This window comes from Aricia agestis, chromosome 7 (assembly GCF_905147365.1).
Source record: "Aricia agestis chromosome 7, ilAriAges1.1, whole genome shotgun sequence".
In the NCBI taxonomy this organism is placed as follows: Eukaryota; Metazoa; Arthropoda; class Insecta; order Lepidoptera; family Lycaenidae; genus Aricia; species Aricia agestis.
Window position 1 is genome coordinate 12,759,696 of NC_056412.1, and position 27,262 is coordinate 12,786,957.

Sequence of the window (27,262 nt, forward strand, 5' to 3'; positions counted from 1 at the left end):
TATAAGAAGTCGCAATTACCAACTTCCACTACATAATATGAAGAGGCAAAAAGGCGAAGTTCACTAAATGTAGAGAAAGTAGAGATCTCCTAAAACAAATAATATTAAAGTTTACAATCGAAATGTTAGTGACAGTGTGAAAATATTTTGACTGTTTGTTATATTTCATTTCATAGAATCACTACTATTAAGAATTTCAATAAACATGATGCGTTTGCAACAATCGCTAAATTGACAATATTGATACGAAACGTATAAAGGCGATACAATAAAGGCTTACAGTAAAAAACTATTCCGTGGAGATTTTAATGTTCAAAAGAATAAGATGAAAGGGTAAGGATGCGACAGCAAACACCCTTTAGCCCGGAGGCAATGGTGTGCATCGTAATGACTTGTAATTCTGATGTTTGTTGTTAAAATCGCATTTCCTGAGGACATTAGAAGTCGGCCGGGCGTGATCGAGAGTCGCAGCGACAATACGCGCGACGAACAAAACCCTCGGATGCCTTCACAACTACTATGTTTTCGGAGTTATAGACTATAGTATACCGGAAATTATCGGGTGACCCTTATGTTGTTGGCGTAAAGGTGCTGTAAAAAGTAAAATAATTCTGAACGCACCGTACGTCGGTGGGATTACACACGAACAAGTTTTAGGAGGTAGCGTAGTTTACGAGATTTTAAGTTACTTAAACCTTACTGAATGATGTGCTAACATTGGGAACTCCTAATTAATTTATTATAAATAGGATTTTATAGTAAAGGATCTACAGAATTTCCTTTGGAATTTATTAATCCTCAGTAAGTACAGACTACCGGCTATTCTGAAAAAATATATTCAGTGTTTCTGCAGTTTTCATCATAATTCATATAATGCACCCTCAAATCCACATAACCATAAACACCAGAGCTTTTGCAATGAATCGTCAATATTGTGTACTACTGCAGTGGTCGCAATATTGACGATTCATCGCAAAAGCTCTATAGAAGTATACTGTATAGTGTATAGTAAGTAGGGTGCAGTTATCAACGATCCTGGCATTTGCAATGAAAGTGCATATTAATATTATTATGTAAATGTTAACGCACCAAGCGTTAACATTTACATAATAATATGATTGTTTTACATGAATACAAATAAATTCTTGTAATGCATAAAACAACATCGACAACTCTATCATAATATCAATGGAATCCAACAGCCTATGTCTTGTGGCATACACGGAAGTACACAGGAGCACGGGAGTCGGGAGTCGGGTCTACCGCCACTATAAACCTCCACGGCCTACCGAGCCGTAAAAATATTGGCTGTTATCCTTTCGGCAAGCCTTTCGCGAGCGCTAGCCCAGAAATTTGCGCTAAATGTTTTACCAATAACGTATTGACAGTTTTGTGCCGCGACTTGAAAAAGGGTAAACGGATGTGATTATTTTTCGCAGATGAATCTTAAATTTTGCCGCGAGATAGAATATCCAGGGCCCTCCAATCTCCAAACGACGACGCCTCCTTGGTCCAGTGCTTAAGAGCGTGGCTCTTGACTCGGAGGTTCGATTCCCGCGTTGGAAACATTTTATTTCCAAGTTTGGTTAGGACAATGCAGGCTGATCACCTGATTGTCTGACAAGTAAGATGATTCATGCGTCGGATGGGCATGTAAGAAGTCGTACCTGCGCCTGATCTGTCACCAGCCGTGTCGGTCGTCCCGCGTCCGTCCCACTGGGTTATGAGAGTAAAGGAATAGAGAGTGCTCCTGTGTACTGCGCACACACTTGGGCACTATAAAATTTCTCCTGCTTACCTGGCCTGGTTTCAATGAAACCGGCCACCGTCACCGAAACCGGTGTGGGGGTATTATTAATCTCCAAACTTTTCATAAATCTGTAAAAGTTGAGCGTGAAGAAGAATACAGGAAGACAGACATTCTTTGGCGTTTAATAATAATTTGTTATGATAATAATAATAATTGATCTCATAATAGGAATATATTCAATACCTACATATAATTTGAAATAAAATACGACTACATCATCAAATATCAATCATTTCCATCGTCGTTATTTGTCTTAGTTCATGAATAGTAAGTTGCTTTGCTAAAATTATCTAGTAGCGATTTTACCTGCCTACTGGGCACAGGCTAGAAAGAACCAATCATTGCAAGCAGGCTTGAAGTTGTTTTGCACTTGTGATAGTCAATAGTCATGTACTTTGTGTCAGCCATCATTATCCTGCCTTTGATGTAACAAAGTCCCATTGTGATACCCCATTTACTGATAGTTAGAGGAGGTAGGAAGGCGAAAGCTGCTGTTCCGATCGAGGCGACAAGCGACCGCGAGTCGCGGCTGACCAAAATTTAAATAAAATGCCACTTTAATTATGACCAAGGCTATAGGTTTCATTTCTACCGACATCGGTCTAGCGGCATGCCGCTGCCGATGCCGATGTACTGCCTGCCCATGGACCTCGGCGGCTTTGTACGTACCGCGTAAAACAGAATGAAACCTATAGGCCAGGGCTTCCCAAACTGTGCGTCGCGACGCCCCGGAGCGTCGCATGTCAGCACAACCAAATCGAGTGAGCGCCGCGCGCATTCTGACAATCATACATCCCGGAATTCCCGGGCAGTCTAAATCCCCGGTTTCAGAAGCTATGCTCAGAAAAGCAAGCGCAGCCTGACGATTGCGTTAGCCAGCCTTGCTGGCTTTAATATCTTTCATAAATATGTTTTGATTTGATCATTATTTCCTAATAAAAATAAACTAACTAGGCCCTTACATCCGTTGTGGATGATTTTATACAGTACTCAAATACTGTAGTGCCTGGGACAAGATTTTTTAAATGTCCGTATGGTTGCCCAAGCGCATACGGCATTCTCGCATCATAGTCGGCCTAGTCCAGAGGAAAGAACTAGTCAATACGTCTGGGACCAACTATGTGCGGGTTTCCTCACGATGTTTTCCTTCACTATTATGTACTTGAGATCAGAAAATGTCTCATAGGTACACGCCTCCACCCGGGTTCGAACCTGCACCCTCTAGGAGTGCGAACCGAAGGTCTACCCATTAGGCCACGGACGCTCAAGAAAAATATAAATATCCAAATAGTATTTAGGTATATCCTTTTTTTATAATAGAATATCATAGATTTATATGATAACCTATGTATGCTGGTTCCAAAATTGGAAAGTATTTTTGGGGGCTGGGTTAAGGGGCGTCGTAAAGAAATGGCAAAGTCCCAAGGGCATCACAGTACAAATAAGTTTGGGAACCCCTGCTATAATAGGCTATACTCTATAGCCGGCTACACGTCATAAAGTATCATTTTATTTGAATTTTTGTCGGTCGCGGTCGCCTGCGACAAGGCACGGAAAGCCTTAAGTAAACAGGATTTGGCCACCATCAATCCACGTCGGACATCTGTCATTTATATCGAGTGGTGCGAGCGTAATGGTGGCATGAGGAGCAGCTTCATTTTTCACCCTTTAACATTTGTCACGACCATTGAATTGTATGATAATGGACCGTGTCGCTAATGACGTTTTGCCGCTCATTATCAGAGATTTCATACTAGTCTTCACGTTGCTATTTGGTGACCAATGATCACAGCTTAATCTCTTTTATCGCTTTAGGCGGAACGACACAATAAGTTACTCGTTATTGTTAAAAAACACGGGCGTTTTTAAATAATATAATTAACCGATGTGTTAGATTATAGAGCCTTTAAAGTTTAATTATAGAGCCTTTAAACTTTAAACTATTAACATGCTAAAGTAGATTCGAATCCGTTTTCTAGTTTCCTACTTACTATCGGTTTTATAGGTGTTATATTGTAAAGTAGAAAAACCTAAACTGTTGCATTTAAGTGCAAAGAAAACTCGATAAATAAGTAAACATAATTAATTATTATTTATTACATACGTAGGTATTGTTGTTTTAAATTATGAGAGTATGTATTAATGTATTATTCTCATTATAAAGATTTCTAACACGATTCATGAATTATTACCTAACTATTAGCTAAATGAATTATGGAATAACACCAATTTCTCTTTATAAGGCATTCTCGTATAGACTGCTAGAGCAGATTTATTGTTTACTATTGGTATTTTATCCGCCACATATAACTTATATGTCACAAAATATTTATGTTACTAATATCTCTGTCATAGCATCAAATGGTGGTTTTATTGCGATCTGTTGCCGATTACAATAAATAGTATGTGTGTGTACTTACCACACTTTTCTATTACTTATTATTATTTACCTAGCTTGAAGATATTAGATAACTTATGTAGGTCAGTAGTTAGTACACATCAATATTATGTACCTTAGCCAGAAACAATATATTTTTATATTACCTATCTGTTTAATTAATCTAAGAAAATGTTAAGTTACAATAATTATATTTTCAGTAAGAGTAAAAATTACGTGTAACATTAAACAGGCGGACTATCACGTTCCTATATACAGTAACTATATTTATTTGCTTTGACCTTACAACGAACTATTTATGTCTAAAACTCTAGCAAATTCAAACTCGTAAAAAATTAAACGTGAACGTTACATTTTTAAGGACTTGACATGCAACACCATCTTTCTCTTTATCTACTCTCATGAAAGGATTCGGCACATTAAAAATTTCGGACAAAAAATTAACGACCGAAACCCATACCCTTGCCATGCCGAACCTTACAGTAACCTTCTAATAATTTATTTGCTAAGCATTTATTATTACTTCAAGAATAGGCTGCGAAATCGTTTCGGCACATTGATGTACCATTTTAGGGACGTCACTTTGTATATGCAATGTAACTTGTAATTAAAAATACCCGCATATCAGCATCATTAAAATATGTATACACTAAACGATATACCTAAAGGTATAAGTGAGAAGTTGGCAGTTTAGTAAGAGAATTTAGACACTAGAAAGACCTCTAGCCTTTTGCTGTACTAACAAGTGTAGCTTCCAAGTGGACGACGAGTGGAGTGGTAAGACTGGTAAACGAGCAAATAAATTCCAATAGTTGCCGAGGGCATAGCAACTTTATTTATAACATAGAGCGCAAGGGTGACTCTATCTAATGAAGTATCATATATTTAAATGGTTAAGTATGAGGCAGACGAGCCAATGTAAATGCGACATTCCAGCGGCAGTACCTCGATGTATGGCGGCCGGTCAACCCATTAGGTGCACACAGCGGGGTCTCATGATCACTTTGCTATACTTAATTTATGTGTTTTGTTGCATTGTCCGGCTCACAAAGGGACATTTTATAGTCTGCGCCGGACACCCAGATTAATATCATGGCTTTCTCTCGTTTTGTGCAAACACAATGCGACGTAACTGGGCACCTGGACCCTGTGACATTAATGGCCGCAAAAAAAATGCAACCGCCCAGCTACTGTTGCTTGTGCAAAAGGGTAGGAAATGTTACGAGCCGATAGTTATAGACGTTACCTAATTAAGCGTCTAGTCTAGACTCTTGAGGTACAGGAATGTATAATTAAAAAATGTTTTTATTAATATGCGTAATTTCTAATAATGGCTAATTAATAAAATTACCAAGAAAATGTGTGTAGATATCGCTTCCGCGTTCACGGGCGACTGGCCCGCGACAATACCGCTCGCGCTACAGACGATGAGGAACTTCAAATAAGTAATGAGAAGACGCTCTATATGATAGTCATCACTCATTACTTATTTGAAGTTCCTCATCGTCTGTAGCGTGAGCGGTATTGTCGCGGGCCAGTCGCCCATGAACGCGGAAGCGATACACACATGTGTACACCGGGTGTCCCCAATTAGAGACAATCTTCAGACGCACCAAATTGTATCCTTTTGTAGTCGGCCGCACTTCGAAGTACTGGTTCGGAGGGCCGTCCTTGTCGTACTCGAACGAGCCGAACTCAAAGGGATGGGGGTCGTTGAGGTCCTTCAGACCTTGCACGACAAACTGCCGCGGAGCTGACGATATGTCGCTGAAACGAATTGGTTTTGATAGAGAAAATATTTCCGTTTCGTATGCAAATTGTTACTAAGTAGTATATGGGTGTAATAAAACTAAGTACACACTTTAGGGTGTGTATGTGTCTTTTACATAGAGTTCAATGTGAAAGTAGCAACGCTGAAAGAGTTACTTTTTTTACTTTTGTATGGAAAAATTAATTACGCTTGGGCGCTCGCCCATACAAATAACAAAAAAATGTTTGCTCTTTCAGCGCTGCTACCTTCACAGAATACTTACTCGACACAAGGGATACAAAAAGTCCTGCTGGCTTTGAAATTATTCGAAAACTAGATGACGCCCGAAACTCCGTTAAGCCAAAATTCGTTAAACTCGGGAAATTGTACATTTTCCGGAATAAAAACTATCCTATGTCCTTTTTCGGGACTCAAAGTATCTCCATGCCAATCCAAATTTGAGCAAAATTGGTTCAGCGGTTTGAGCGTGAAGAGGTAACGGACAGACAGGCAGACGGACGTACGGACGGACATACGGACATACTTTCGAATTTATCATATTAGTATGGATATATTGGATATGTCATATGGATAATATTTCCTACTACCGAACAACGAACTAACCCTCTCGGTGATATATGCGCCGGGATGTGTTCGAGACTAACGCCGGCGACTTGGACCGTGGCGATCAGGCGGATAGTAGCCTCGCCGCTGCCCGTCTTGAAGGCCCAGCACTCCCCGGGCAGCGTCCCCGGCTGCAGCATCGTGGTGGCCCCCACGCAGCCGCGGCTGACCGCCGAGCTGAGCGCGTACAGCATCCAACTAGCGGGCGACTCGTACACGAAGTGCTCCACCGTGCTACCCGTATCTATGACTCGAGCACCCGTCGTCTCCAATGCGAAGTCCGCCATCTTAAATAACATTAAGTACTTACATATTAATATATTGTGTCGATTTTAACGTTATAGGAACACACCGAAAACGGCGAAAAGGCTATGTTTATGCATCGCCAATTCGCTTCTCAACCTTCGTATGAACGTTCTCAAATTGCTTTTACGCCATTTATTACCGCAAAGTAACGCCTAGTTTTACTAGTTAGTACCTGTCGATCATAGTCATACACGTGGAGGTCGTGTGGTAGTTGCGATCTCACGTTCGGTGAGTCTGTCCGTACCGACGCCGCTGTGCCAGCCGGATCCTCCTCCTCCTCCTCCGATATCCGCCTCAACTCACTGTGGAGCTTCTCGTGTTTTCTGTTCAGCTGAAATGGGGTAGATCTTAGCGGTTATTGAGATACAGCCTGTAGTCAGTGCACTGACCTCCATTATACAAGTACACGTACCTACTTGTATAACGGCGAGGTCAGTGAGTCAGCGTCATAAAGCAAAGTAATAGGGTCCCGTTCTTACTTCTTACCCTTTGGGTGCGGAACCCAAAAAACATAACGGATAGGTAAGCATTGCGAGTCGAGATAATAATAGTTATTAATTATCATGTATTTCTTGGAGTATTCATTTTTTTAAGTATATAGTAGTACAAGTACCTATAGGTGTGTGCTACTATCCTTAACTTACTGAGTATACCCCTACCCTACCACTTTACGTCGCCGCACACGGCACACACGCGACAGCCACAAACGCCGCCACAAGAAAAGGCCGCGACGACTGTAGCGTGTGGCGGTCACCGGCGTCAACGATGTATGAAAACTACAGGAAATATGCCGGTAGCGGCGTTTTGTGGTTGTGGCCGGTGGCCGGCGGTGGCCGTGAGCGGGAGCCCTTATGCTTACGCTTACCCCTCTCGCGCTCCCGATTAATTCCCCGATTCCTAGGAGTTCCCGCGGAATAGGCATTACTTCAAAGACCAAGGTAAGTACAAAGAACTGCAGTGAATAGCTACGGCCACAGTAGATGTAGATATAGAGAACATTCGAGTTCCATTAAAGGTGGTAAAGGTATAGGCCAGGGGTCACCAAATGGCGGACCGCGGTCCGCATCCCGACCGCCGCGCCGACCCATTGTGTGCGGACCAAGTATTTTTGAAGATAAACTTCGTTAAAAGTAAATTTCGATCATCTGCACAGCACATCTACAGGATCTAATGTCAATAGCTTACACCAATTTCATTCGAAACAAGCAAAACAATTGACACTTTTCTCATTGATATGTAAATAAATATTTTATTACAAAATGTGTGGACCGCGAAAGTCTTAAAATGGACCCCGAGCGAAACTAATTGGTGACCCCTTGGTATAGGCTATAGCCTTCCGATAACAATATCTGCTGTTTAACAAACATGTTAGGTAGGTATATACCTACTTCCTAGTCCTCTTATCTTCTTCTGATTAAATTCGTTGCGGGTCCCAAGACAGATTTAGCATGTCCCTCGGGCTCCCTGAGATCATATCAAACTATATCAAAGGGTTTTCGTGGTTGGATACCGCTGTCGATCCTGGCAACACAGGAGATACAGTGGTGGAATGTGTGGTGGGCCAAAGCCCGTTTTAAAAAAAACATGTTTTACCGGACAGCAGATGTGCATTTGCTGTCATATGCGCCTGTCGCTGATACGTTACTCTTCGTCGATCGTCCTGCGGCAGTACAGGCGTGCGGCAGTGCGGCGCTCGGCAGTGCGGCGCTCAGCAGCGCGATACGCGTTGCGAGAATTGTTTGTGCCCATACAAATTTATGGCAAGCAATGCCTATTTCGATATAAAGATATTAGACTTAAGAATGCTTACTTCGGCCAGTCCTCTAGATAGCTGCATCGCGACGTATTTGATGTCAAGAAAATCGCTTTCAATCCCATTTTGGCCGGAAATAAAGGGGTACAATTGCAGGCCAAGTAGGACGGTCACACCGATGTAAAGGAAGTAACGGAACAGAAAACTGGTGCAACGTTCCTCTGGTTCATACCCGTAACCGTTGTGCATTGTCGGTCTTATTTTTACTTTTATATTTACTTGTATGACGTGTTCTCATCTATTTTCACTTTTGTTGTACCTACTTCTGTATTGCAATTGTTTCTGTGATTTTTGCTATTTATGTCAATTGTAGAACAATTTTCTTCTATAGACAAATTCAAATTCTTTATTCACAGAAAGTAGTTTTACAATGTACATGTAGGTGGTAGGGTAGTAGTATATTTAGTTCTTACATTCTACTGTAGCAGTACCTACGTTCGTTCGCCGATGAAACAAAGAAAACAACGCGCTCTGAAAAGAACGCACGCCGTCTTTGTATACGTTCGTTATAGAAGTTGAAACACAGAAGAAAATCGCTCTGCAAAGAACGTACGTTCGCAATGACGAGAGAAACAGCTGTCCGTGTAATAATACCGGACATGAACCAGCCTTGAAAAAGGCATTTTTCTAATAAGAATTCTTCGCAACAACACTACGCGTCTTCACATCGAGGTTACGTCTTTGCAGAGCGATTTTCTTCTGTGTTTCAACTTCTATAACGAACGTATACAAAGACGGCGTGCGTTCTTTTCAGAGCGCGTTGTTTTCTTTGTTTCATCGGCGAACGAACGTAGGTACTGCTACACTACCATGATTTTACATGGTGTGTGAAGTTATATAATATGTAAGTAGTTATAATATTATTATTTATTATACATTAAGTATATTAAAGAAACCAATATTACGCAATATAACTAATTATTCATATGCTTATTATGAAAGGCCATGAAGTCATAAGTCACAACATTAATTTAATTAGGAGTTCATATTTACTGCAGCTTAATCAATGTTAATTATAAACCTATTTGATAAACCAATGCGTCAGTAACTTAAAAGATAATCATACAATTTAGTCACATTATAGTCTGATGTCACAATAAAATAATGTTATCTGTCAGTGCCAAAAAAAATAATTAAATAATAATTTACATTGTAGAAAAGTAATTTAAATGGTTCTAATTTTATATAATTATAACAATATACAGTCACACACTCACACATATGTTATTAAAGAAACAAGCAGTACCTATTCAATATTCATAATAAGGTCAATAAACAGTCAAAAGGAATCGTTTAAGAATTCTTGAATGGAGTAATAACATTTTTCAGTCAACAGTTTTACTAGATGATTTTTAAATAATTTAAGTGGTTTATCTTTTATGCTGCTGGGGATTTTATTATACACAGTTGGTGCCATGCAAAGAATGCTTTTTTTTAGCAGTGAGGTTTTGTATCCCCCAGTACACAACAGCTGTTTATATTTGGATCTCAAACAATTAGTGCGAGTTCTAGTTTGAATTAGAGAAGTAAACAGGTGTTTATTAGTTTTTACAAATATTGCAACTTCTAATATGTATAAGCAGGGAAATGTTAAGAGTTTGTAAGTTTTAAAGTAGGGGACACAACTATCAGTTGCTTTTAAACCGAACATGGCTCTGAGACAACGTTTTTGGGACTTGAAAATAATGTCTTTGTCACTACAATTGCCCCAGAAAATTATGCCAAATCTTAAAATGGACACAACCATGCTGTGATAAGCTACTATGACCGTTTCAATGTTCACCTTCTTTGTTAATATAAATAGGGCATAGGCAGATGAGCTAATTCTTTGGCATATGGATTCGGCTTGGGCTTTCCATGTTAACTGGCTATCTATCAATATACCCAAAAATTTAGCAACATTTGTTTTGTCAATGGATTCGTCGTTATAAGTTATTTGAATGTCATTAGGTATAATTCTTTGATAAAAATGCATTATTTTAGTTTTCTTAATGTTAATTTTTAAGTTGTTAGAAAGGAGCCAATTTATTATTTTTTGTAGTGTGTCATTAATGTCTTTTGCATAGGTTGCTTTTTTTAAACATTCTATAATTAGTGTGCTATCATCTGCAAATAATATGGATGGGAATGGAATTTGGAGAGGTAGGTCATTTATGTAGAGCAAAAAGAGTAGGGGACCGAGAACACTACCTTGCGGAACACCGAACATAATTTTTCTCATTGAAGAGACATATACAAATTCTTTTTTAGTTTTTGGGCACGTTCTAGTAATTATTGTGTATTGAGTACGGTCATGCAGATAAGATTTTATTAGGTCAAGGACATTTCCTCTGATGCCATATGCATTTAGTTTATCCAACAAAGTTTTAAAATTAACGCAGTCAAATGCTTTGGACATGTCGGTATAAATTGCACATATAGGCTTTTTATTATCTATACTTGGCATCACTTGTAGCAAAAAATCAAATATTGCCATATTAATGTTTTTGTTCCTCCTAAACCCTTTCTGTTCTTTGCAGAGTAAGTATATTAAATTTATTTAAAAATATGTAGATGGCTTCATATAACACTTTTTCTATTACTTTTGAGAAGATAGGTATCAAAGCAATAGGTCTATAATTGGTCATGTCAGTACGATCTTGTTTTTTAAAAAGAGGCTTTACGATAGAGGTTTTTAGTTTTTGAGGGAAGATACCTGAGGTAGTGCATTGGTTAATTATGTGAGCGATAGGCTTAGAATTGCTTTGTGAGACAAATTTAACTACTTTCGTACTAATATCATCGTAGCCACAGCTTTTTTTGTTTTTTAGGTTTTTAATAGCGTGCATAACGTCTATGGGTAGAACTGGGGGCATGAACATTGTGTTTTGATTGAAGGGAATTTTGTTTGCATCGCTCGACTTGCGGTTAGATATGTCAGAAATCTGATTTATAAAAAAATTGTTAAATGCCTCAGCTATTTGTGTTGGATCAGTTATAGTATTATTGTTAAAATGTATTTGTGTAATTGGAGTGTTTGAAGTTTTTTTATTGTTAATTATTTGCCATGTAGTTTTAGATTTGTTAGAGGAATTTGCAATAAGATGATTGTTTTGTGCTTTTTGAGTGAGTCCTATAATCTTTCTTAGTCTTTTAGAGTAATTTTTAAACATTTCTTTATTACTGTTTGTTGGGTTTCGTCTTTTATTCCATAATAGTTGTCGTTTTTTCCTACTACATGCCCGTCACGATGCCCGTATACCTCGAGTTACCCATTTGATTTTTGTTTCAGATTTGATGGTCACGTATTTGTAAGGGAAACACAGGTCATATAGGAGTTTGAAAATGTCAAAAAAATTATCGTATGCGTCATTAGGGTCAGTAGTATTAAAGATATCAGAAAAGGACAAGCTATCGAGATATTTCTTAAATTTGTTTAAGTTTTCTAATGATATATCCCTTACGTTCGTCTTCCATGATTTGATTTGAGAATAATTGGATGTCTTTACTTTTAATAATTGTGCTGTGTGGTCAGATAATCCGAAATCGATAACTTCACTATGATGGTTTTGTTTAAGATTGTGAGCAAAGTTATCTAAACAGGTGTTACTGCTTAGTCTCGTAGCTTTACTAATGGCTAGAGAGAGATTATATCTCAGAAGTAAACATTTAAATTCTGATGATATTCTATTTTCCTTCAAGATGTCTATATTGAAATCTCCGCACAGAATTATTTTTGCGTCAATCGAAGAGCATACTTTTTTAAGAATAACATCTAATTTTTCATAGAATGAATTTAAGTTACACAGTTTAGGTGGACGGTAAAGACATAGAATTATTATTTTAAGCCTGCTTATTTCAATTGCGCAACACTCAATTATACCTTCTACAGAGTGCTTTTTGATAATATTGCTTAATTCTTTGAAATCTAGACCATTTCTTACTAGGATGCAAGAGCCGCCCCGTTTTGCACCTTTTCTTGAGTACCAAGCGGCAAGAGTGTAGTTAGGTAATTGCAATAAGTTTTCCTGACCTGAAGCTATAAAATGTTCTGTGATGCAGACGACATTTAATTCAATTTGCCTGTCAAGTAGTAATTCTTGTTAAATGATCAGATTTATTTATTAGTCCAGCTATATTTTGATGTAGGATGTATAGGTAGGAAGAGTTTGGACGAGTAGTGTCTGTTATTTTGTTGGGAATTATTGTTTTCGAAACAATGATTTACTATTTGTTAAGTTTGATTCTAATTGTTTTGGTATGTTTATGGTACGTGAGTTATTGTTTAGTTTAGGGAAATAATTATAGATTGTCTTTTGTTTTAGTATAGTATTTTTTTTATCTGTATGATTATTTAAATATATTATGTTATTTATTTCATTGTTTATTATGTCGCTTAGGTAATTTAAGTGGTGTTTAGTTTTATGATATTTGATTAGTTTGGTATTTTTAGAATTTTTTATTAGCTGGTTCAAATTGTAGTTTAGCAAATCAACATTTAGGTATAAATTGTATGCAATGTTAAGAATAAAGACTTTACATTTTTTAAATTTATGTAGTGATGTTATTAACTCGGAAAACAAAAAGTAAGGATCTTTGTCATTAGCTCCTAATGCATCATTATTTATAACTTTAACTTTAACTATAACTTTACAAATTATAACAATGTCATCATTATTTAATTTGCTAGAAATGTCGTTACATGAGCTAAGAACTTGAGAGCAATTAGCTCCATTTTTTATCATTGCCGAGATCTTATATGGGTCGTCTTAAGCATTGAGTCGTTTTCTTTGTAGGCTTATTGATAATCCTTTGATTTGGTCATCTCCTAAAATGTATATATAGCGTTGGTTTTTTTGTTGCTTGCTAGTAAGTATGGTCTTGTTGTTTAAACTACCGTCTGAATATATTGTTTCATCTACTGAACTGTAATTTTGATGATTTTTTTCTTGAGTATTGATCCTGGGTTCATTTTGTTGATTCGTGGTTTCAGTTTTTAAGTTATCGCTCTGTGAATATTTTGAACTCGTAGGGTTCATTTGGTAGTGTAACATTTGTGTAGTTTTTGGTTTTGTGATGTTGAGATTCCTTTTCTTCGGTGTATTCTTTTGGGGGGTAGTGATGGCTTTTAATATTTCTGTATTTTTTTTATATTTATCCAATTCTTTACGTAAGCTGGAGTTTTCAGTTGAAAGCAAATCAATTTCAGAATGGGCAGACAGTAGTTGAACCTTAAGATCTTTGATTTCTTCCTTTAATTCGTCAATTTCTTCATTGATGCTAACATTTGGTAGGGATGTCATGCTACAGTTGTCGATGAAAGTATTATGGATAGAGTCATCAATTATACTTTGTATGATAGACATGTTTTCGAGTGATTTCGATTGAGTTTTGTTTTTTCTAAATGTAATATTTTCCGAATCCATGTCCATAGGTCTTGTCCTTCTATTCCAAGAATATTAAAACAACAATCGATGAGTCTATGGTCTTCCTTTTGACAGTTCACGTCAGTAAAGAGATGTCATTTGAGTGTCAACTGTCAAGTCAATAGTGTTTGTTGTGATGCGTAATCACAACAAACACTATTGACTTGACAGTTGACACTCAAATGACATCTAATATTATAATTGGATGTATTTTGAAATTTTTTTGAATTTTTTTAAATAAGTTTAACGTACTAACTACTGAGTGACACAGTGAACAAAGGAATTTGGAATGCTTGACGGTAAAAGTGAGATCGGAATTTCCTATGGATGTTTCGAAAACACTTGTTAGTTGATCTTCTTATGGTGTGCACTATGTCGTAGGATTTCAAATCTTGATATAAGTAATCTTGAATTATTTAAGCCTTCATTTAATAAGTGTTTTCGATACGAATAGCCTGTTTTACTCACAGTCACTTGTTGATTTTTCTGTGTGTTCGTATTTGTAGTAAATATTAGTTGACATCAATTGGCATGGTATATTCAGTAGATTCCACTTGTTTTCATTTGAATGTCAATAATAGTTAAATTTTAAAGAATTTTTTTATACGGAGCAGTGTTTATAGTTCTAGTGACAGCTGCCTTCTTACATTTACACAAGAATATTATTTTCTCTCCATCTCACTAGCGGATAAGGGGCCACAAAATATTATTTATAATAATTAACAAAAGTAGGTACTGAAATTAAAATAGATAAAGGCGTCCGTGTCAATAAATATGTAGGTAGGTTACATTTCGTGGAGTAAGCTCGCCTGGGCGGGCACTAGCAGCCAGGCCGCGGGGGCCAACGAAAGTATAGTGTGGCCGCTTGGCAGCGTGCGGCCAGGTGCGCGTGATCTATGGCGGTTTCATACTATGGTATCTATCTCGATGGCAGCCGCGGCTTGGCCGCTAGTGCGCGCCTGGGCTAACCTCTAACTAGGTGTTAACAGCGACGCGAAACCCCCGTGCTAAAGTACCTACTGGAGTATCCTGTCGCGTAGTTCCGCTGCTGCTTGTTGCAGTTTAGCTCAAAGAACAATAATGAATAATTGGATGTGCATTGAGAATAGTCATTTATATTGAGGTGGCGGTCCCACTTTTACTGGAACACTATCCGGTGTATGTGTTACGCTGAAAAACCGAAAACGCTCAATGAGCGAAAAAATAGCTCACAACGCGTTATGGCCGTTTTCATTGGAGCCGCTGCGTCACTGTGGCCACAATGCGTTGTGAGCAATTTTTTTTGGCTTACTGAGCGTTTTCGGCCTTTGAGCGTAACATAATAATTTATATGACGTATTTATATTTCTCCATGTGGAACACATTTACTTAATATTTGATGTCGCCTAACTTCCAGCAGATTATAAAAGAGAAGATATCTAGGGGTAAAATTAAAGTCATCTGAATAGAACCAATTAGTAAACCAATTTATTTGTGTTATGTAAAAATTGCTTGAAGTATTTTAAATGCAAAACTTATTGCTTTTGTCTCGTGTTTAACTAGGTAGATGCGATACAACAGGAAGTATAGAACTCCAATTCAATTAATAAATTCTATTTTTTCTGTATTATCTATAAGCCACTGTAATTATTACTTTCGTGGATTGTTTTGTTAGGTAACCACAAACGCGCAAGTAACTGCTTTTATTTCAGATGTGTATATGGATGTAAATTTTTGTATCATCCATTCCATATAATTTCACGCAAAGTAACAAAACCATTGATTTAATAATTCAAAAGATATATTCATAACAAACAAACATCTAAACAAACGGTGTTTAATGCATTGGCATTGAAGAGATGTCTGTCCTAAATGTCTGTCTGTTGTATAAAGATTTCATGTCAAAAGTGATTTTTCTGCTGGATGATATTGCGTTACATAAAAATTAAAATGGAACGGATGGAGGTACTTATAAATATCTACCATACATAAATATCTCATTTAAAAATCGGATTTTTTGAGAATGGAACAGATAGTATCTACTGCGCCTTCTGCTGTTGCGCGGCGTACTCGAGGTGCGCGGCGGCGACGCTAGCCATGGCGTCGTGCGCGTGCTGCACGTTCGCGCGCCACAGCAGCAGCACGTCGCGCAGCTGCTGCCACTGCGCGCGGCCGAACGTGCGGTGCATCGTCGACGACACGCGAACCGAGCGTGCCGCCTGGTCCATGCGCGCGCGAACCAGACGCGTCTTTAACACTATAAATAGAATAATATTGATTTTTGAGTATGAAAAAAAGCCTTTGGAATATAGATTACTTATTTCCCTGAGTAGGTCCAAAAAACAAGCTCGACTCCAACAAGCTGATATATTGCAAAATATATTGCAAAACATAGCAAAGATATAAACCCCAACACAGTACAAGCACTACACATTCTTGATAAATGAAAATTAAAATCATCTATATCTAGATCAATATCATCTAAGTACCTTCAATAATAAAAGCTTCTACATCCTTCTCTTCGATTTGAAGCTCAGAGATGATTTCATCAAATGTAATTTCGGGGTTAGACTCAGCCATCTGCATGAAAGTCAATATTCTCATTTTCTTGACATTTTGCTCATGATTTAAACCTGTAACACAAAATTATACATTCTGTTAAAAGCTAACATTTTAAAATGCTTTCTGCTCTTGCAGTGTGCTTTTTAGGGAATAGAAAATAGCCTACTGTAAATTCAGGCCCCAAATTACATACTCCCTAATTTCTTAAAAATTGGTTTATTAATTATTTTTGGCACCTATGATATTCTATATAAAAAATGTAGATATCGCACTAGCGCGTACAGTCTGATACGGCCAAATGAAGCTAAGTCCCTTCTTTTGAATTAGTTGCATGTTGGCAGCGAGTGAGCGACGAGGTGTCACGTTAGAATATCATTGTGTCACGTTTTTGACTTAAAATGCCAAGCTGCGTTTTTAGGAAATGCAAAAATTATAGTTATAAGGTAAAAGACGATGAAAAAGTTACGTACCGCAACAAGTAAGAACATGAAAAATCTAGTAATTAATTTTTGTTTGGATTTTTTCCAACATTAGCGGCAAATTATTTAATGCAAAAAAATTAAACTAAAAAAGGATAGAAAATACGGACGACAACTGCAGCGTGATAAGGACAAATAATCGTGTGACAGAATAACCGCGCATGCGTGTTGATGTGCAACTCAAAGTATATAGCAATCCTTTTCTCATATCATTCGTATTCATTGTTGTAATTTATAGATATACCAGAGGTAGGTATTTATATGTCGTACAGGAACAAATTCTGAGGACCGCTTTGTATGAGCATACGCCATCTTTAATAAAACATCATTGTTTGGCACACAAAAGTTGACACATATGAATTGACACATAAGAATGTATGTATGATGTATCAAAAACTTTCAGTTTGTTAATATCAGTAGTAGGCTACGAACATCGACCACATAGCCTCTAGACGCCTAATGCAACGCGAATACTTTCAGACAATATGTAAGACTTATAGGTCTTACTTTAGATAATGATAGCGAAATCTGTCTTAGTATCGACCACATCCGTGACCCATGTACATCTCGTGCGTTTCATACAAAATATTTTTTTACTGTCAAGAATCAATTTATTCAGAGCTCAAATTACACTGGTCTGAATCCATGACGAAAGCATTTGACATAAGTCATATCCCTTTCTATCAAATACAAATTAGTAATGGTTATCCTTTCTTCCGCGCGTGATAGTTGGTATCACGTCACGCGTCACTAGTGATGTGATACCAACTATCTTTCAGAGGTATATTTTTTTAATCGAAAATCGAAACAAAGCGTGATATGCTCAAGTCATTTTGAGTAGAACTGTTGTTAAACAACTGATTAATGATTATAATTTATAGCGTATAGCTATACGTGGGAGAGCCATGCTTCGGCACGAATGGGCCGGCTCGACCGGAGAAATACCACGTTCTCACAGAAAACCAGCGTGAAACAGCGCTTGCGCTGTGTTTCGCCGAGTGAGTGAGTTTACCGGAGGCCCAATCCCCTATTCCCTACCCTACCAATCCCTACCCTTCCCTATTCCCTCTCAAAAGGCCGGCAACGCACCTGCAGCTCTTCTGATGCTGCGAGTGTCCATGGGCGACGGAAGTTGCTTTCCATCAGGTGACCCGTTTGCTCGTTTGCCCCGTTATCTCATAAAAAAAAATAGCAATAAAAATTGTCGACGATTACTGAGCTCTGCAGTACCAACACTGTTTTTGCCAATTTTAGTAAGAGAAATATGGATAAACCATCCATCTACTAGTACTATCTAGTATCTACCCATCACAAAGCGTTGTTTTTTGTCGGCGTTGCGAAGTAATCATGAAATCTTATCTTGAAAGCGTAAAGAAAGTAACCAAGTAAATATTTTTAGTCACTAAAACTTCAAGCAGTTTTATTGGCGAACAACTATTTTTAGAAATAAATTTCCATCAATTTTATTGTGACTTAGAAATCATGTGGCGGAATTAGCAAGTTAAATAATCTATACTAATAATAAATATAAAGCTGAAGTGTTTGTTTGTTGTTTGAACGCACTGATCTCAGAAACTACTGGACCGATTTAAATTTTTTCTCAGTATTAATCAAGGAAGGCTTTATTATATATCCTATGTAGCCTATATTATAATATTATCACGCTAAGACCAATAGGAGTGGAGCACCAATGAAGAATGTTTCAAAATCGGGTGATTTTTCCTATTGTGCTGCGTAAACGATAAAAGTTTCGCAAAAATCATATAATATTACAGAATTTTTGCCCTTTAAAAGTTTAAAAAAAGTATATATATAATTTGTAAAAAAAGTATATTTTTAAATATACTTAGGTAAGTATAGGTACTTTTTTAATATAATCCGAAGACGTTTTTGTATATTTTTAGAAGCTTGCCACAATTAATAAAAGTCTTTTCTTCATTCTATACTTTAAAATAAATATGTACTGGTTTTTTTATTTCTTTTGACAAGCGCTTCTCGTACCTCCCATCACTAGTTCTGATTTATGACATGCCGTGAATTTGAATTGGCCAATCGTAATGCATTTCTCACCTCTCCCCCCGCGTCGCTTACCTCAGCACATTGACACAATAATTTGTTAAGAGAAATCAAAACATTAGGCGTCTATTGGGTTATGTGGTCGCTGGCTACGAATAATAAATAGTTTTTATTATTCGTAGGTAGTAGGAATCAAAATTGACTTACCTTGTGAGTGTACAAACTCCTTGTGACTGTTGTAAAAAGTTTGGTAGCTCGACAGTTTCTCCGATACAAAAATATTCAGCAAGTCATGTATCAGTTCTCCTTCTAGGAACCTCACTGGTTTTAAGGCTAGCAGGGGATCCAGAAGGAATGAGTTGGGATCAGCCAGTGCAGTCGCTATGCACTTGATTGCATCCTCTCTAGCGTAGGAGGCGTTCTCATCTGTGTATGTGCCCAGAAGTTCAATCATCACTTTAGATGCTAGTTCACTGTAAACAATCAACATTGCTTATTCAGAGACAATAACCCAATCTCCAAGTGGCAGATAACAATTAAAAATCTATTGTCTGCAATACCCACAATAGAGGCGCTACAAAAAAAATCATATGTAAAGGGATCATGTCCATACATTATAGAAAACCGCTTATGGTCACTATTTTGCATATATATTAAAATTGTATTGTTTTTATTTTCTCCTGTGTTATTCATTTTGGGTGTTTATGTGCAAATGAAGGATTTATAAATGAACTAGCTGTCCCGGCAATAGTTATTAGTTAATAGCCCATAAAGTTAATATTATGTATACCTAGCGGAATAGAGCGACAATCTCGAGCTGTCTAACGAAACCGAAATTGATTTACGTCTGTGTGTAATTTGTTTATGTATAAACAGATGAAAAAAATTGGTTCTGCTGTCATGTATTATTACATGTCTCTTTTTATCATGCAGTGTTACTGATAGTGACATCTCTCTTGCTCAGGCCTTTGTTTCTCTATTCCAATAGGTATATTAACTTTATGGTTATGCCATAAGTATTTTGTGCATATTATTTTATTGAAGTGACTAAATAAGTATGTCACCATGGCAATGTCCATCGCTATTCCGTTGCATCAACAATGGTCACTGTCAGTCTCGAGTTGTAATAATTTATTATTATTTATTAAACAAATGCACTTATCAATAAAAAAAGTTGCCAGTAGCTGACTCTCAGACCTACTGAATATGCAAATACATTTTTTAAAAATCTGTAAAGCCATTTCGGAGAGTAACTAACATTGTGAAACAAGAATTTTATATAAATAAATAAATAACCCATATTAAGGATTAAGTAAAAAAAAAGTCTTTTAAGACCATAGGCCCAAAATAAAATCGAAAAAAATTCTATCTATCTGTTTTTCTTTGCCCTGATCAATTTAAAGATTTGTTGTGTATTATCTAATTCTCACCTGTTTTGTTCCTTCAATACTTGATGGAGCAATCTATACAGCTTTTGCATCTGTTCATTTGATGGGGGACAGTTTTCAAATTCTTTCTTCAACTGTTCCACACCCTTGAACACTTCTTGAACCAAACCGACGCGTGCCGCTAGCTCAATAGCATGGTAATACACATGGTACCTCAACGGAGAGTTTGTCTCCAAGTTGTTGTACAGTCTCCATAATCTGTAATAATTACCAAATTGATATTTTAAATTTCATCCTTATCCCACTTTGTTAGCACCATTAAAAGCTGGCAATCTGTGCAAGCTGTCTTGTGTAACAAAGAAGTCACTTAGGTAATATTATGTCACTGTTTTTTTGTTTAAAATTAAAAAAATACATAACTTATGTACACACAGTAAAATTACTTACGACTGCAATGCAATGATGCCAAGTTTAGGCCCAGGTGCTTTTGTAAGTCTTTGACTGAATGCCAGAATCAAGTTTTCTCCTCTCTCCAGTGGAATCTAGAAGTGGGAAACAATATATTTTGAATACTGACTGTTATGCATAATTAACATGTATCTTTGTAATGAAATAATTATACGTACCGAGACCATAATCGACACAATACTGTTCAAAATAGCTTCAATATCCACCTCGTTTGTTTCCTTGAAACAGACATCACAAACTCCAACTATTTTGTGTAAATCATCTTCAATGCCTTTAGGAGACTTCTCCTCCGATATTTCAGCACCAAGACTTTTAAAATATTTACGAAGTTCTTGAGCCTAACATGCAAAACAATGAAAAGCAAGAATAAATAAAAGTATTGTTCTTTTTCCATGAAAATGCTTTAAATTTCTGGAACTATATCATCAAAATGAGCATTTCTTACAATATAATCAGATTTTATAGTTGAAATAACAATTTAATCATTGAATTACAACAAAAATGAGGTTAGTTTCACGTGAATGACGAATGTACCTGATCTTCAAGCGATATATCCATAAAAACCGCTGGTCCTTGCATTGTGAATTACTTGCTATTTCTAGTTTTTGTTGATTTAATCGTTTTGTTATTATTGTTTTAAATTAAACACAACTAAAGTTTTAATCTCGACAACTGGACAACACGAAACAAGACCAAAGGCTTGTATTACGTTATAATCTGACAATGACAGATGACATCGGTGATCGGCTACAAAGATAATAAAATAGAAAAAATCCTTGTCATTTCACAGTTGTCCTTGACCGCATTTGACCCTATGGCTTTAAATACCGGTACCTATTTTTTCATAACGTTACTGCTTCAAGCCTTATTCACTATCATTCATTAATTAAATAGAGAAAACATAGAAATGGCTGTATGGGCAACGCTCCCTTTGCCTGTCCCGACCGGGACGAATTATTAAAAAAAAAATGCCTATGGTTAACCTAAATCTAAGTGCTAAAATTCAAAACCAAAGAGAATATAATCACTACGTTTTATTCAAAACATCAGCTGTGTTCAAAACAAACTTGTATTATTTTTCTCATTTTGTTTCTCATAATAATACGACTTTAAAGCTATTTTTGCTGTTGCATTTAATAATAGTAAAGTAGGCATAAATTAGTCCTTTTACAAAGTTACATATGTTGAAAACTTAACAAAATGTCCAGTTTTGTAAAAACTTCAAGTATACGCAACAGTATTAATGGAACCAAACTTAAAAACAATTTGCCATACATCTCCTCAGGAATACCATCATTAGACTTTGTTATCGGTAAGTATAACACATTTTAAATTACATTTCAAGATAATCTAACCAACACCATACAGTGGTTACTACTTACTGGTACGTCACTAGTCACTACAGACTTGAGAGTTGAGACTAGTTAAAGTTGCCAAATTAACATTTTAGACAGAATATTTACACAATTATTTCGATCTGACCATATTTTATTATTTATCAATAGGTGGTGGTGTACCTGCAGGCTCCATCTTTACTATTGGTAAGAAGATAAAAACAAGTTATTATTTTCTGTAGAGATAATGTGATTTTGTAGGTAATATTGTATAAATGCAGTTTTATTATGTTTTCAGAGGAAGATGTCTTAGGAAGTTACAGCAGAGTGCTTTCTAAATATTTCTTAGCAGAGGGTGTGGTATGTAAACATGATCTGTTCATTGCATCTGCTGATGAAGACCCAAAAATGATTGTAAGTTTCATTCATTACTAATACTAAAGTACCTAAAACATATTAGGTATCCATAAAAGTATACCAAATGACTTGCTTATCCTTGCAACTTAATACTTAGTATAAATTTTATTGAAAGCAATTTTTTTCCTGTATTTAAACCCTTCTAGGATGATATTCTCAAACATCCAATCTTAGGGACCTATCAGACTAGTGGTCATGGGGTCAAAAGTTCAAGCTGTCAGGTCAGTCAGTCAGGTTGCCACACATGAGCCATTCTGACACGGTCAGAACGCTTCCTGTGTAAGTATATCTATGTAACGCTATAATATAACACAAAACTAACCATGTGAACGCATTGTGTCTGATAGATCTCTTAGGGGACTACATGTAGCTACTCATCATAAGGTGTTCCTTCCACATATTGTTATATGTAAGTATGTGTGTAAAATTCCAAATTTCTAGCTCTACGAGTTTTGCATGTGCATTTATAAATCTTTATCTTTTGTATATTATTTAAAAATATAATTTATAGAAGATTTTAAAATATGAATGCCTTATTTACAGGTTCAGGAACTCCCACAACCATGTGCTACTCAATCCCACGAAGACAAGAAACAAGTTGCGGAGGGTGAGATGAAGATTGCATGGAGGTATGAGAGTCTGGGACAGATAGAATCCTCTTTCGGCAGCAATACCAACTTTGGCCATCACTTTGACCTTAGCAAGACTGTAGAAGCACAAACCATAAGTGATTGTAACATAACATTTTGTCATTTGACACAAGAGCTCTCAGAAGTTAAAGGTAATATACATAGTATACGTCATAATAATATACAGGCTGTATCTAAGAACCGCTATACTTATATTTATAGCTATATATTGTCTCCTACTATATATTTTAAACATAATATTGTTAATTAATAATACTCATTTCATTCACACTATTTCATTTCATTTCATCCCATTGTTGCAAAGTAGGGTTGCTGAGGATTCCTCTTCCTCTTCCTCATAATGAGGAAGTTCCGCAATAATTTGGGTTCCTCAACCGTTACCGCATCCTCATAAATAAAATACAAAAATCCTCTTCCGCTATCGCTTCCTCAAAATTTAGGAGGAATTTATGAGGAATTTCACTGCGCATGCGCGTCGCGTATCTAATCATGGCAACGCACACGCCAGAGCGCGATGCCGGACCGAACGGGCGAGCGAGACCTACCCTCTCGCCACCCGCGCTGTTCCTTGCTTGTTTGTTTTAATTTTATTGACATAATATAGCAAGCGTTGTTTTGTTTACGCGTGCACGCACTACGCAGAAACGCACGCAGTGCGAATAATCTAATAATTTGATTTCTTTTATCGAAAATCGAAATGAGACCGAAGTGTAGTGCTATATAATTTTTTTTTTATTTGGTTCACAAAACAAGATACAATTCACAATACATGCAGTTATAAATAATAGAGTATAAAAATGACTAATACTAGGGAATGTATCTCTCTAGGAAGTGAACACAACATGCACACAAAATAAAAGAGTTGTGTCAACTAAATACTAAATTAAATACAGTTACAAAAAGAAAAGGAAAAAAAAAAGACAGCCATTACCCTAACCGAAGATGCCCATAAGAGATTTTTTAGAAGAGACAAGAGAACCAGATAATATGTCGTAAGCCGTATTGATAGCATTATAAGATGAACATATCAGGGGTTCCCAGACTTTTTTTGTCCACTGCCCACTTTGAGAACAAAATATGTTTAAATGCCCCCATTGTTTCACCTACTTTCTTTTCCTAATTTAAATTAAGGGGCTTTTGCCACAAATTTGTCGCTAATATTAGCCCCCCCAGCCTCTACAAAATGCCGCCATTTTTTCTGAGTCCCACACTGCCCCCCTTTAGACCTTCAGCACCCACAAGGAGGCGTAATCGCCCACATTGGGAAACGCTGTACTATATGGACGTACTTACTCTTCCGCTTCCTCATCCGCATCCTCTTCCTCAAAAAAATATCCTCTTCCTCATCCGCATCCTCTAAATTTGCGCGTGACAATTCCTCTTCCTCCTCGGTTGTTGAGGAGAGTCCTCATAATCACTTCCTCAACAACCCTATTGCAAAGCATGTTGTATTTCACTTTTCATTGGAACACATTTCATCCATCTAAAACTGTGCTGTATTATTTTGTACCTTGTTAAATGTGATTCTGTTGGCGAATCAATAAATAAATAAATAGCTATATTTCTGAAATCTTCACAGATTGTGTATTTCTGTTGCCGCTATTAAAACAAATACTAAAAACAAAATAAAATTAATATTTAAAGGGGGCTCCCATACAAATAACATTACATTAGGTACTGGGAATAATATTTTAGCCTTTTCTTTTAAAGTCTTTGCTAAGCATGGAATGGCACAGATTAGTCTAAAAATCACAAGGTATTGAGCTCAACAATAACATTATTTAAGTGATCTTAAATAATATAATATCTATGGACGCTTCACACCAAGTCAGTCTGGCCCCGTGGTAAGTACCTGAGGGACTTGTGTTACGGGTACCAGACAACGAAAATATATTTAATACTTTTATACTATACATATATTTAATATTTTTATTATATGATACACATATTTAATACACATCCATGACCCAGGAACTTTGAAAACTTTTTGTTCCGTCGGCGGGATTCGAATCCGCGATCCCCGGCTTGTGCCACCAATAGCCCAGAGCCACAGAGGTCGTCAAATGATGACGAGTTTAAATTATATTTTTGATATTTTTTCAGTTTTCAAGAACCCTATGTACCATCAGCTATTGAGTAGCATCAAGAAAGTAATATCTAAAGAAGATTACATGGCTGGCAACAAAAATAATAATATACTGAGAATAGTAATACAGTCTTTAGGTTCTCCAGTGTGGTTTGCGAAGGAGTGTGATGAAGATGTCATAGACAACAGTTACGGTACCGATATTCTAAAGTTCATGTACTGCCTAAGAGCATTGCTGAGAGATACTCTCGCTGTGGCTTTAGTCACCTTACCGTCGCATTTGTTTGATGTAAGTTTGCATAGCACTATTATTTATTAGTTTCATACTAAGAATACCTACGAATAATAAAAGCTAAGGAAACTTAACTCCCATACTATTACCGTTTTAAATTTGTTTCCTTTCGAACTGTCATGTAACGTCAGCCTAACGCCACCTAAATATTGCAAATGTATTGAAATGTGTACCTAAGGACTAAGGTACACATTTTTGACAAGTATTGGTTTTTTGACGGAGTTACTTTTCCTTTTTATAAACTTTATAATGCCTTTATAGTTAAAATGACATATCAAGCTGGCTGTCACTTTTTGCAGGATGAACATTTAATGAAGAGGCTTCAATATTCTATTGACAATGCAGTGAGGTTGGAATCTTTTGCCGGATCGAGTAAAGAAACAAATCCTGTTTATAATGAATACCATGGCTTATTCCACATTGAGAAATTGTCTGCAGTGCATTGTTTGGTGCCATATGTGCCTCCTAGCTTAGATTTAGCATTTAAACTGAAGAGGAAAAAGTTTGTTATTGAAAAATTACATTTGCCTCCAGGTAAGTTTCTTGGAATATTTTAAGAGCGGGCTGCAAAATTTTACTGTGTTTTCTAATAAGTACTACGATCCCGGAAGACGATTGACTTTAATGAAATTGAGAATTATTTAATCATTGCATATTTATCTGATTAGCCTAACGGAAAACACGATTCACTTATTTTGACTCGATAGTTATATTTTTCGAAATTATGAATATATCTGGGCTTTTCAACAAATATCTGTTACACTTAATGAGTTACTATCATTAAATAACTTGTACTACTACAATCACACACTTTATAATATAATGGCTAAAGGAAATATTAGTATTGTATTTAATTTTTAAGTAATCATCAAAAAATCATTTTTGGGACTTTTACTTTCGTGCTATAATGCGGGAACCGTTGTTACGCGATATCGTACACTATTAGCTGCAGCGCAAAGTAAAACTCATGCGGCACGTTTCATGGAATCATTATATCACGATTGGGGGATAGCGGGGTGAGTAGGCGGGGATAGCGTGGTTTGATATTTTTGGCAGCCCGGTCTTAATGCGCAGTATATTATAGATATTCCTCAGAATATTTGAAATGTTTAATATTAAGAAATATTCAACTAATTTTATTTATGGAATGTACAAAACAAAAAATATTATTTTTTCAGAACTCCAAGAATCGAGTGAGCGCGAGCAAGACGATATAACGGCAACACCGAAAACCACAACCTGCGGTGGCTTCAAGAAGAAAGATATTGACTTTTAATGTTATTAATTTGTACATAAATAAAACTATATATTTCGATTAGCTTTTGCTTCATCTAATTCTTATTTAGATTTCAAAAACGAGATGTTAAATTCATGGACCTATAACATACAACACAAAGTCATTTTTTGAGTAGGTACTTAAATAATATGCGTCCGATCGCTCTTAATAATAATCACGGTTAAAGTGCGGGAGAGTATGCTTTGTCA

General features: G+C 36.6%; 3 protein-coding genes across 3 annotated transcripts; 1 reads left to right on the forward strand and 2 right to left on the reverse strand.

Moving 5' to 3' along the window:
- Positions 1-5,683: 5,683 nt before the first annotated feature.
- Positions 5,684-8,890, reverse strand: LOC121729079 (SUN domain-containing protein 2-like). Its single transcript, XM_042117467.1, has 4 exons — positions 8,699-8,890; positions 7,061-7,219; positions 6,583-6,869; positions 5,684-5,975 (listed from the first exon to the last, which is right to left on the reverse strand). The coding sequence occupies exons 1-4, from the start codon at positions 8,888-8,890 to the stop codon at positions 5,684-5,686; spliced, it is 930 nt and encodes a 309-aa protein (XP_041973401.1).
- Positions 7,893-27,095, forward strand: LOC121728683 (elongator complex protein 4). The gene is made up of 8 exons (XM_042116910.1): positions 7,893-7,903; positions 22,174-22,310; positions 22,504-22,539; positions 22,631-22,746; positions 23,293-23,530; positions 25,503-25,774; positions 26,077-26,311; positions 26,956-27,095. The coding sequence occupies exons 2-8, from the start codon at positions 22,199-22,201 to the stop codon at positions 27,051-27,053; spliced, it is 1,107 nt and encodes a 368-aa protein (XP_041972844.1). The 5' UTR covers positions 7,893-7,903; positions 22,174-22,198; the 3' UTR covers positions 27,054-27,095.
- LOC121728682 (eukaryotic translation initiation factor 3 subunit M) lies at positions 15,561-21,708 on the reverse strand. Its single transcript, XM_042116909.1, has 7 exons — positions 21,533-21,708; positions 21,157-21,336; positions 20,978-21,072; positions 20,573-20,788; positions 19,350-19,615; positions 16,575-16,718; positions 15,561-16,342 (listed from the first exon to the last, which is right to left on the reverse strand). Exons 1-7 carry the CDS (start codon positions 21,575-21,577, stop codon positions 16,125-16,127), a joined length of 1,164 nt encoding a protein of 387 aa, XP_041972843.1. The 5' UTR covers positions 21,578-21,708; the 3' UTR covers positions 15,561-16,124.
- Positions 27,096-27,262: the final 167 nt, after the last annotated feature.